Raw genomic sequence first — 11635 nt, 5'->3', positions numbered from 1 at the left:
GAGAAACAATGTATGGTTGCCTTTCATGCATCCCCTGCTGGGAACTGGCCTGCAGGGAACTGGCCTGCAACCCCAGTATGTGCCCTGACTGGGAATCGAACCACGATTGTCTGGTTCGCAGGCCCATGCTCAATCCACTGAGCTACACCAGCCAGGGCTGGAAGGTGTCTTTTGAGAAATCAGCTGACAGTTTGATGGGAACTGCTTTGCAGGTGACTGTCCCCTTATCTCTTGCTGCTTCTAGAATTCTCTCCTTCATTTTAATCTTGGCTAATGTAATGATGATGTACCTTGGTGTGTTCCTTCTTGAGTCCAACTTCTTTGGGACTCTCTGAGCCTCCTGGATTTCCTGAAAATCTATTTCCTTTGCCAGATTGGGGAAGTTCTCCTTTATTATTTGTTCAAATAAATTTTCCACTTGTTGTTCTTCCTCTTCCCTTCTGGTACCCCTATAATTTGGATGTTGGAACGTTTAAAGATGTCCTGGATGTTCCTAAGCCTCTCCTCATTTTTTTGAATTCTTGTTTCTTCATTCTTTCTGTTTGGTTCTTTCTTCCTTGTGGTCCACTACATTGATTTGAGCCCCAGTTTCCTTCCCATCACTCTTGGTTTCTTGCGCATTTTCCTTTATTTCACTTAGTGTAGCCTTCATTTTTTCATCTAATTTGCAACCAGAATCAACCAGTTCTGTGAGCATCCTGATCACCACTGTTTTGAACTGTGCATCAGATAGGCTGGCTATCTCTTTGTTGCTTAGTTGTATTCGTTCTGGAGCTTTTCACTTGGGCCATTTTTTTTGTTTTGTTTTGTTTTGTTTTGGCGCACCTGTTACATAGTGAGGGGTGGAGCCTTAGGTTTTCACCAGGCAGGGGCAACCCAATTGCTGGGTTGTGATGCTGTATGTGGGGGAGGGGTCTGAGAGGGAACAATGGCATTTGTTCTACTCTGTTTGGGTTTTCATGTTGGGAACTGCTCTGCCTGGTTTCAGGAGTTGTAACTACCCTCCATGGCTAAGGCCGAGTGAGTGATCTCCTGAATGTGAGCCAGAGGGAGACAAAGCTTGTCTCTGGTAGCAAAGGCTGCCTCTGCTTACACCCCTGCTCCCAAAGCATGGTCAATAGTCCATGATGGGTAAGACTCCTCACAGACGGAGAAACCTAAGCCAGACACGATCACTTGGGAGGCCACCATGGGAGGACTTGGGGGCTGCAACAAAGAGGGAGTGATGGACCCTTGCCCTCTGGGCTATTCTGACATAGCCCGAGTCCCCAAGTCCTCTGAGAGAAGTGCTTCCTGGCTCTAATCCACTTAAGCCTGAAAACCTGTGATGGGGGAGGCGGTGCAGCTCCTTGCCCGGCTAGAGTGAGATCTGGAGTAATCGGGCATAAGAAAGAATTCACAAAGTCCCGTGAAGCCTGCTTTGCTAAGAGTGCTTTCATTCATATGTTAAGGGTCCGAGCAGGAAATGAGTATGTCTCCCAAAGTTTCTGTAACCCTCTTTCCTGACAGACACTGACTCAGACTAAGCCCTCAGATTTCTTTGAAATGTTATCTACTGTTTGATCCTTGCTGCCCTGTATTTCTGCGTATGACAACCCAATAAAAGCCCCTGGAGGAAGGGGCTCCTGGCCTTTTTCCCCTGAGAAATTGGCCACCTCTCCTCCCCAAGCAGATTATGCCTTGGTAATGTTTACTTTCATCCATGGTGGACAGGGGACTCGAGGGCAAAGTCGCCCCCACATTTTCAGTCAGTTCCCCTACCTTTCCCAAGCAAACTGGGCCCTTCTGGTGCTGATTCTTGGTGGGTGGGCTTGTGTACATTCTAGGATCCTGTGGGTCTCTCCAACTAACTCCTGTGAGGCTGGGAGCCCCTCCCGGAGCCTCAACACCCACAGGTCTTTTTAATCGGTGTTTTGAGGCTTATTTCCCAGAGGGACCCTGAGTTGCGTGGTCTGTCTCACTCCCCAGTTTTGCCTGGTTTATCTGCATGTGAATGTGGGCCCACCCGGTCCATCAGCCGCCTTGCACACCGCGCACCCCTCCACAGTCTGCCACCTCACTGGGTCTGCCCACTGCCACCCTGTGCCGGGGTCTGCCAGCTGCTGCTTTTTTTGCCTCGGCCCCGCTTCGCCCAGCTGCCCAACTCCACCCCTCCCACCTGTTTGGATGAATGTGTCTATTTTAACTCTTTGGTTGTCGGACTTCCATACAGTTCAATTTTGTCAGTACTGGTTGTTTTTTGTTTCTCATTTTTTGTTGTACTTATTTTGGTTGTGTGAGGAAGCACAGTGTGTCTACCAAGGCCTCCATCTTGGCTGGAAGTCCCACAGGCACATTTTAACTTCAGCGATTTTACTGAATTGTTTTTCAGGTTATTTGTATAAACGTCTGCACTATGTGAGTATTTGTACTGCTATTCTTTCCGTTCCCTGTTTTCTATCTTGATTTTCCTGTACTAATTGCTGGATAACTTCTCCAGGTCTTTCTTGGTGTGCAAAAATGATCTCTCTGGGTATTTCTAGTCTTTTTTAAAAAACTCATTGAGTTTTCTTTTTTTTTTTTTCCTGGGAGTCCTGGGTATTTCTTTAAATACATTTGTCTTTCTTTCCTTAAAAAGCAAATTATTCCTTTCTTATGGTTTTGATTTCTCTATATGTTTAAGAATATGAAACCTCTCCTGTACTATAGTCAATGGCTCCATTTCTTTGAAGCCCCAGGGATCTAATCTCGCTGGTTGACACATCTGTGCATTTTCATGTGGGCTTGTTTCCTCACATCTGCAGTTTTGCAGGAGCCCACACTGCCTGCACCTGAGCCCCACAGAGGCTTTGTGTCCGCGCCTTAAAGGCTGCCCAGGTGTTCCCCTCTTTGTTCTTTTCTTTTCTATTTTAAGATTTTATTTATTCATTGATTTATTTTAGAGAGGGGAAGGGAGGAAGAAAGACCGGGAGAGAAACATTCATGTGTGAAACATCAATTGGCTGCCTCTTGTACGGCCCCAGTAGGGACCCAATCTGCAGCCCAGGCATGTGCCCTGACTGGGAATCGAACTGGTGACTTTTCACTTTGCAGAACAACACCCAACCAACTGAGCCACCCCAGTCAGGGCAGGCCCCCTTTCTTTCTCTTTTCCTTCCTTGCTTCCATCCTTTTTTTCTTTATTTCCTAAGAATTTTGTAAAATTACTGCAAAGATAGTATATTGTAATTCTCTTAGAGTTGCTTTCTTCTTTTTTAGTCTCAATATTTGATTCATTTGTCCTGAGCATCATGAAAAGGAGACCAGGTGAGTCTACCAATTGTCCCCAAGGTTTTGCTCCTGGATAGAAAGCATCCCCAAGGCCCTGGAGCCCTGCAGACCTGGCGACGCCTCTCCCCCGCCGAGTGACCCAGGCCGCTGCACTTTGTCACTGCACTGCTCATAGAGCTGTGGCCAATCAGAGGTTACACAGGCACGACGCCTGGCACGCAGACGGTGCTTAACATGGAACATCCGACAGCGATGGTGACGGCAGGTGCCAGGTAACAACAGAACGCTGGTGCCGACACTTAGCTTCCCCTCTCTGAACTGAGTTGTTATTTTGTGCCCTGTGTTATATCCCTGGAGCACTGGGAAGAGGGCTGGCCTTATGCACGGAGCCACAGTCCTCAACTGTTTTTCTCCCACCTGATGGTGTGGGAAGGGGTAGGGAGGTGGGAAAAATAAACCAAGCAAACCAGAGGAAGATGCCATCATAAGCAAGGCTATCAACTTCAGAGGTGCCCCTGTTCCAACCATTTCCTCCTCCTCTTCCCCAGAGAATGTCACTCTCCTGGCTGAGACGAACCATAGGGACCTGACAGTTCGGATGGCTCTGGACAGCTGGCCAGTGAGAGAAAACAGGGCCAGGCTTGACCACCACCTTAGTCTGTGAGCGCCCCCAGCCCCTTGGGCCACTGCGTGCACTTTGTGCTCATTATTTGCTGGCTCTTGGCTCTTCCACTTGCTCCTCCATCCCACAGGGGCTGGGAGTCTGCAAACTACATTCCCTAGACCACCTTAGCTATTTTTTTTTTAGTGAAAGGTACAGGCAAGGGACTGGAAGACAGGGAGAAGGGAGACACTGTCCCCCCATCCCAAACTAATGGCACCTGTGGCAGGAGCAGCTGAGTTTGAGCTCCAGTCTTGCTCAAGTGGCCGGATCCCAGGGCGGCGGGGCAGCAGCGGAGGCTGCCGGCACCCTGGCAGCCTGAGATGCACAATGAGCATGAACTGCTTCTAGTGAAACCAGCAGGCAGCTTGGGCTCCTGCGTTTCAGCAGTGTTGGTGGGTATTTTAGCCTCGATGGCCTCCTGGTAACATTTTCCATCCAGCCCCAGGGGTTAGAGTGGCTTCTCGCAGTTACCAATGCCTGGATCTTTCAGTCCCTTCAGTATTTTTGTAGAGATCCCCTGGAGTCAACTCCCCATTTTGGAACACTCAGCAGTGACTGTTTTCTGACTGGACGAGCACCGAGACACAGCCTGGCCTTGCCCCACTGCAGCCGAGCGGACTGGTTGCCGAGGGCTGGGTTCCCTGGAGCCTCTGTGGAGATGGCACCCGGGAAGTAAAGGAGAAAACCAGGGTGTTGGCTAAGGAAGAAAACCCTGATCATTTGTGTGGGCACAAAACTGACGGTGAACGACAAGCTTTGGGTGTGCAAGGTCCACATCCTGCTCACAGCCGGGGAAGGGGGGGGAGGGGGCGCGACTGAGACCCTTCAGAGACCCTCCCCCCAGCCCTGGTGTGTCTTCCTGCCTTCACACCCAACCCTGCAGGGTGGGGGCGCATCTTCCCTGTGCTCTGCAGCCCTTGCACAAGTCAGGCTCTGCCGGTGCTCGGTGCTCCAGTCCCACCCGCCCACTGTCTCCCCGCCTGTTGTTCAGTGGGTACGGAGAGTAAGACACATCAGCCCCCCAGAAAACATGCGCAGAGAACTGAGTCAGCCTAAGTCAACTCTTAAATAATTAGTTCCCATTTATTTAAAGTTCCACCAGTCTGTGTACACTATTTATATTAAAAACACAGGAAACAAGGGCTCCTAGCAAAAATATACATTTCCATTTTGGAGATTGTTCAGACACTGAGAAGAGCTGTACTCTCAGCACTAAGGTGGGAGGGGACCCCGGCCCGCACCCCTGGTCAGCTGTGGGGGGGATGGGAGAGGGAAGACTCTTGCCAGCAGGGAGTGATCCTGGGACAGGAGGGCCACCACACCAGCAGAGACAGACCTGGGGCTTGTCCTCTCTCTAGGGCATTTGCCCCTAAGGCTGTAGTCAGACAGAAAGACCCCTTTCAAAGGAGGATCACAGGACCTGGAAACCTGGGCTCTAACCCCAGGTTCTCAGAGAGACCCTAGTCAGTCCCTCCCTGCTCCAGCCAGCCCCGCCCCCTCTCTGCAAAGGCGGCCCGGCCACCCTCCCGCTCAGACAGCACCTTCAGCCCCTTGTCTGCAGCACGGAGGGCACCCGGAAGGGGTCAGGAGGGGCAGGAACCAGAGGACCCTGTCACTAGGGGCTGTGCAGGGAGGGTTCCAGGTGACCAGCTGGGATGAATACCTGGAAAGGGAGGGCAGCAGAGCTGCTGGGACAGACGGATGTCTCAATAAATAGGCTCAGTTCATCCCTGGCACCTTCCCCTGTGAGTAGGTGCTGGGCTGACTCACAGGACACCACTGCAGACCAGAGATCTGGCCCAGCCCTGGGAATGGGCAAAGCTCTGCCTGCCGACCTACAGGTCCCTCGGGGCACACCTGCCTGGGGGCGGGGGCGAGGCTGCAGATAAAGTGAATTCAGTGCTTGTGCTTGAGTGGCGGCTCCAGGAGTGTGTGAGGCATGAGCATCTCCTGCCTGGACAGAGGAACCGTTGTACGTGAAGCCAGGCCTGGCCCCGGGGGAGGGAGGTGACGGCCAGGGCGCTAACAGGCAGGTTGAGGCTGCTGCAGACTGGTGGGCGGGTGAGTGCTGATGGAGGGCCAACCCTGAGAGGCCTGCTCACTGCTTCCCCACCAACCTCTAACTCCCTTGAGACTCGCGCCTCTTCATGGGGGCTCCCGCCTGCAGGGAACCCACCTCCTTCCAGGCTGGGGGCTGGTCCCCCAGCAGCCAGCGCAGGGGCCATCGGCAACACTGGCCTGGAAGACAGGTGAAAAGAACAAAAAGCGTGTTGGTGTGAGTGGGGCCGGAGGGGTCAGGGGGTGCCAGCCTCAGCCTTGGGAGGGCAGACGTCTCAGGGAGGCATCCTGGCCTTCAGGGCAGGGGCCCCGTGACGAGGGGGCCACTGCTGAGTCAGCCCAGGTGCTGTGCAGCTTCCCCAGGAAGCTGGGCCCAGGGCTTAGTGTTTCTCTGAATGGCTCAAGTCCTTGCAGTGCAGACGGAGCAGCACGAGGCCCCTACCCCTGCAGGAGCCGGTCGGTGCAGAGGGCAGGCCCCGCTCCCTTCGCACCAGGGGCAGGGGTGGAAGCGGAGGTCCTGTTCTGTGCTGCTGGTGAAATGACACAAACTGTCTCAAAGAAAGAGAAAGAGGCACACACGGGAACAGGGAGAAAGGGAGGGTGAGGGAGGAAGGAAAAGGGAAAGCCATGGGAAGAAAGAGCAAAGACATTAGAGAAGAAAGAGGAACTGAGGAAGAGGGAGAGGGAGGAAGGGATATCGGGGAGTGAGGTGTGGGTCTGTTCACGTGAGTGTGACCCCGCTGCCCCGGGGGGCAGCACTGGTTGAGCCCTGGGGGGCAGCCAACAGGAAAGTCCCATGGTGGCCCCGTCCCAGCGCTGTCCGCCTGGCCCTGGCTCTCGGCTCCCAGAGGCCTGCTGGGGGGCCTGGGTGAGCCCTTCAGTACATGTCCTTGTAGATCTCCTGGAGCAGGGGGTGCAGCGAGGTCTCCGTCTCTGTCTTCTTGATCCGCTGCATCATCTGGGCGTGCTCGGTGACCAGCTGCCGCAGGTCAGCCATCTTCTGCAGCAGCTTGGGGAAGAGGTACTGGGCGTCGGGGTGGTTGGCGTGCAGGTGGAACTCGAGGGCACGCAGGATGGTGTCCTGGATGGCCTCCACCTGTGACACGTTCATAAGGCCTGGCCGGTCTGTGGGGACACAGGGCAGAGGTGTGGGAGGGAGTGGGCACACCCCAGGGGGTCTCAGAAGGGCAGAGGAGCTCCCTAGCCCACCCCGAGTGGGGGACCTGGCCCAGGGGCAGCAGGCCTCCTTGCTGCGGCGGCCCTAGCCCCATCCTGCCAGCGGTCACCTCGATGAGCGCCCTTGACCCCCGTTTTCCTGACCAGTCAGCACGGTGTCACGGCTACGAGACCCACTGCCTGATCCACAGCCGGGCCCTGCCGGACCAGTGGTGAGGCTCTAGGCAGGCCCCTCAGCCCCTGGCCTGTCCCTCCCCCGTAACCCGGGGACACAGGAGCGCCCGTGCACGGGGAGGTTGTGAGGGTCAAATGAGTGACCAGCTAGGGAAAGGAGCTAGGACCGGGCCTGGCTCACAGTGGCTCTTGGCCTCTGTCAGCATGGTTTGTATTACAATTACTGTGGTGGAATAGAAAATGGTAAAACACAGAAAACTTCGCCGCCACCAGAAACAGGCCCTATCGCCGTGCTGGTGCACGTCCCTTCAGTCTTTTCCCTGTCTCATTTGTACCTATGTAGGACAGAGCTGCCCCGTGCGCAGCCGGTGCCTCGCATGGCCCAGGGCCATCACCACACAGACGCGGCCCCCTGTGGCCCGGGCTCAGGCTGGGCGCCCTACAGGAGGGCCCGGTCCTCGGTGGGGCTGGCTGCGATGGGCCCCACCCTCACTCACCTCCACACAGAATGATGGCCGCGATGAAGAGAGCCAGGTCACTGTCGTCAAGTTCCAGGGCATTGAACTTGACAGCAAACTCAAACTTGGGCTCGATGATATCACTGAAGGGCTTGCGGAGGCTGCGCAGAAACTCACGGGTGACAAAACCAGTGCCGTTGGCCACCAGCAGCCCGTCCTTGTTGACAATGGAGGCCAGCATGGCGAAGATGGCCTCGTGCACACCGTACTTGAGAAGGGTCACCTGGTCGTTGAGGAAGAGGTTGCCGAAGCTGGGGATGCTCTTGGCGAACTCGGTGAGCTCGCGCACAGTCTCCACCGTGGTGCACTGGCAGCGGTAGAAGACGTGCACGCTGATCTCCTTGTAGGGCGGCAGGCCGTTCACCAGCTGCTTCCACACCAGGCCCTTCTCTGCCTGCCACAAGGTCTCGATGTCGTGGATCACAAAGGGCTGAAAACCAGGCCCCATTAGAGGCCGGGCGCCGGGGACCCCGCCCATGTGCTCCCCATGGCCCCTGGCTGGACAGCGGAGCTGGGGAGAGAGGGGTCTGGTTCTCCCAGGAGTTAAGCAGGCGGCCGTGGGGCCTGGAGCCAGGGCGGTGACACTCACCGCCGTGTGGCTGGTCTTGCCGGTGAGGATGCCGCGGGCCTTCTTTTTGGTCATGTTGAAGTTTTTCAGGTAGGCGTTATAGATGTGCTTGGAGAAGGCCTTCAGGTCAGCCACCTGTGGGTTGTGCTGGCTCCCCTCACTCGCCGACAGCCCCGCCACCAGCTTTCTCTTCTCGGCCTCCGGCATCCGGCCAAAGCGGATGGCTGCGTGGGGAGCGGGGGTGGGGGGAGGCAATCGTCGGCAAGGAGTCCACACAGGTGCCAGCCCCTCTGACCTACTCATCCCTCTACAGGTGCATGGGCCAAAGATGGAGACACAAATTTTAAGCCCAGGGCCCCCAGAAGCTCTAGGGGCAGCAAGCTGGAATGTTGGGGAACCCCTCCAGGATGGAAGCTCTAGGGGTGCAGGGACTCAGCGTTCACAGTGCACGGCACACAAGGCCCTGACTCAGAGCGACTGCCCCGGGCTGCATGGTGGCTGGGAAGACGGCCTGCGGCACCAGAGGCCTGGGCTCCAGCTCGGCAGCTCGCCCACAGCCCCGTGACTTCAGGCAGGCTGCTTTATCTTCTTTTTTCATTAGAAAAATGGGGCTGACAATTAAATCTCACTGGCTTATCATAACAATTTAATAATTCCCACTGTAAGCACTTAAAAACTGTAGTCAGTAGTAAGGGAACAGTAAACAAGCCCAGCTTCTCTCAAGAAAAAGGGAGAAGAATTCAGTCAGCGCTGAGGTCTCTGGGAAATCCCCTCACTTCAGCCAAGGAACGGGTTCAGGGGGGATATGCACTGAGGGGAGGGGTCAAAGCCCAGACCTGCCAGGGGCCACCTCCTGAACAAGCTGCAGACAGCTCACTCAGGTCCTGCCGCTCTCCAAGACACAAGGCAGTTAGGGCATCCCCAGGTGAGGACATTTAAACAAGAGGCTCCCCCTGTCCTCTGGGGGTCTGAGTCAGAGGGGCAAAGAGGGGGCAAAATCCTTCTCTATGGGGTGTGAAGATAAGACTCTGCAGGAGGCCGAGAGCGCAGGGCAGACTGTCTCCTAGGAGTGGCTGCCCCCAGGAAACTCCTGCCTGGCTCCTGGCAGCAGAAACACCTGGTCACTTCCTGGCTCCCACTTGCCCTCAATAACCAAGAAGCCCTGAGGGGATGCCAGGCCTTTGTGGTGGCCTTTCATGCTGTGCCAGGCCACCCGAGACAGGCTTGAGGTCCTGGGGACGGTGTTTCCAACAGCAGCGGGGCTAGCGTCAATTCCCACTTCCCTCGGGGCCAGAGAGGGTGCTGACTGCCCTGGCCTGGGACCCATGGCGGACACTGGGCAGCCCAGGGAAGGCAGATCTTGGGCTGGTTTGTGCTGGCTCCAGGACTCAGGGTCCAGAACAGCAAGGTCAGCAGCTAACACTTGGCAGTGCCTACGGCGTGCCAGGCACAGCTGGGGCGCCCCCTTTTTGGGCTCCCTGAAATGGGCTTCAAGCTGTGCAGAGCCAGCAGCCCGTGCTCGCCCAGGTCGGCTCTCACCATTGTGCGACATGCCCAGCGCCAGGCATTTCTGGAAGCGGCAGTACTGGCACTTATTGCGGTTCTTCTTCTGGATCTTGCAGCTCCGCTCACACTTCTCATATTCCAGCTTCATGCGGATCGTCCGCCGGAAGAAGCCCTGAGGGATGGTGCACGGGGGGGGGGGGGGAGGAAGAGCCACAGGGAAGGGGAAACCTGAGGGTCTGCTGCCCACTGGGGGCCCCACTGTGCACACAGGTGTAAAATTCCTAACATTTGGAAGGGGTGGGGAGTTTTTTTGGAAGCGAGTGGGAGGTAAACAACACACATCTATGCTCATCAGGAATCCCATAGTTTCTTTTTTGAAATAGTTAAAATAAAATGCCACATTTACTTTAAATGTTTCTTTGTTAATTTGGTAACAAGCTATATAGTAACTAACTTGATTTATTCCTAAATGTAACTGGTTCTATGTATTTTTCTAGGTTTAATAAAATAATGTGACATTTTGATGGGTGTGCACTTAGGAGGAAGAACCCAAAAGCACCACTGAAAAAAGAAATGTAATGATTCTTTTTTTTCCCTCCTCAAAGAGCTCCCTTCAGGCTTCGAAGGGCAGACACCCTCCCCCCACCTCCCACCCCAACCTCAACCTGACCCCTGGAAGGCTCAAGAAGACGCCTCAGCCCAAGCCCCTGGTTCGGTCCACCTGTCTTTTCCAGCCAGGTCCCCAGGGGGCGCACGCAGCCCAGGGAGCTTAGACGTGGCTGGATCAGCACTGGAGGTGGCCGGCAGGGCAGCCCTGACACGGGAACCCCACTCTCCAGCAGGCCCCAGAGCGGGAGGCTTGAAACGGCCCCGGACCCTGGCTGTGGCCCAGGCAGGAAAAGCCTTTTTGGCAGGTTAACTTACCAGGTGACCACAGCCCTGCCGGCTGGCCGGCACACCCGCACTGCCCATACCTTGCACCCCTCGCATGCGTGAACGCCGTAGTGGAAGCCCGATGCCTTGTCCCCACACACGCGGCACTCCATGTTGAGGCTGCCGCACGAAGCGCCATCACAGCCCGTCTGCAGCTGGTCCAGCAGTGAGGGCGGGGAGGAGCTCCGGGAGAGGTCTGCGGACACAGTGTGGGCGCTTCACCTTCTGCCCGGCTGGGCCGGCGCACCTCACTCTCACGGCCTGGGCTCAGCCAGGAGCTGTGTGGCTGTGGAAGTCAGCCTTTCCGAGGACGGGTTTCTTCCTCTAGAATGTGGGGTTAGAGACCGCTTCTCTAGGAGGATGGCAAGTTCCCAGAGCATCCCCCAGAGCTGACCGCAGCAGGTGTTCCCCAAATGGTGGCTACTACTGCCTGGGGAGGTGAGAGCCTTCCTGGGCTGAACTCACCCTCGGGCAGGAGAGGGTGTGGAGGGACGGCTGTGACTGGGGAGGGCCAGGGGGAGGAAGCAGATGGGATCTCTTTATTTTTATTTTATTTTATTTTATTTATTTTTTTAATATTAAATTTTATTTAGTTACTTTTCAAGTACATTTTTTTTTAATCTATTTCTCCCATCCCACCCCACCCCCCGCCCAGTCTCCCCCCTCCCTCCCATTCCTCCCCCCCTCCCAGTCCTCATCTCTGTGTCATTCATACTTGTTCCTCAAAATCCCTCCCCTTTTTTTCCCCTTAAGTTCCCTTCCCTCTCCCCTCTGGTCGCTGCCCACTTG

At 55.3% G+C, this 11635-nt stretch overlaps 1 protein-coding gene across 4 annotated transcripts in view; it reads right to left on the bottom strand.

Annotated features, from left to right (window-relative positions):
- Positions 1–4977: 4977 nt before the first annotated feature.
- PPARD (peroxisome proliferator activated receptor delta) overlaps positions 4978–11635 on the bottom strand; it is an 85191-nt gene continuing 78533 nt past the window's right edge. For 3 of the 4 annotated variants that reach the window (XM_053669210.1, XM_053669205.1, XM_053669213.1), the window contains 4 exons: positions 10888–11042; positions 9947–10085; positions 7819–8631; positions 4978–7096 (listed from right to left, as the gene is read on the bottom strand). In XM_053669210.1, the coding sequence (XP_053525185.1) occupies positions 6849–7096; positions 7819–8631; positions 9947–10085; positions 10888–11042 (1355 nt within the window). In that variant the 3' untranslated portion in view covers positions 4978–6848. The remainder of the gene's footprint in view (positions 7097–7818; positions 8632–9946; positions 10086–10887; positions 11043–11635) is intronic. The other variant, XM_037144344.2, reaches the window with a different exon arrangement.

Source organism: Artibeus jamaicensis, unplaced genomic scaffold (assembly GCF_021234435.1).
Source record: "Artibeus jamaicensis isolate MK-2021 breed Jamaican fruit bat unplaced genomic scaffold, CSHL_Jam_final contig_1539, whole genome shotgun sequence".
Classification (NCBI taxonomy): domain Eukaryota; kingdom Metazoa; phylum Chordata; class Mammalia; order Chiroptera; family Phyllostomidae; genus Artibeus; species Artibeus jamaicensis.
This window is presented reverse-complemented; position numbering and strand designations above follow the sequence as displayed.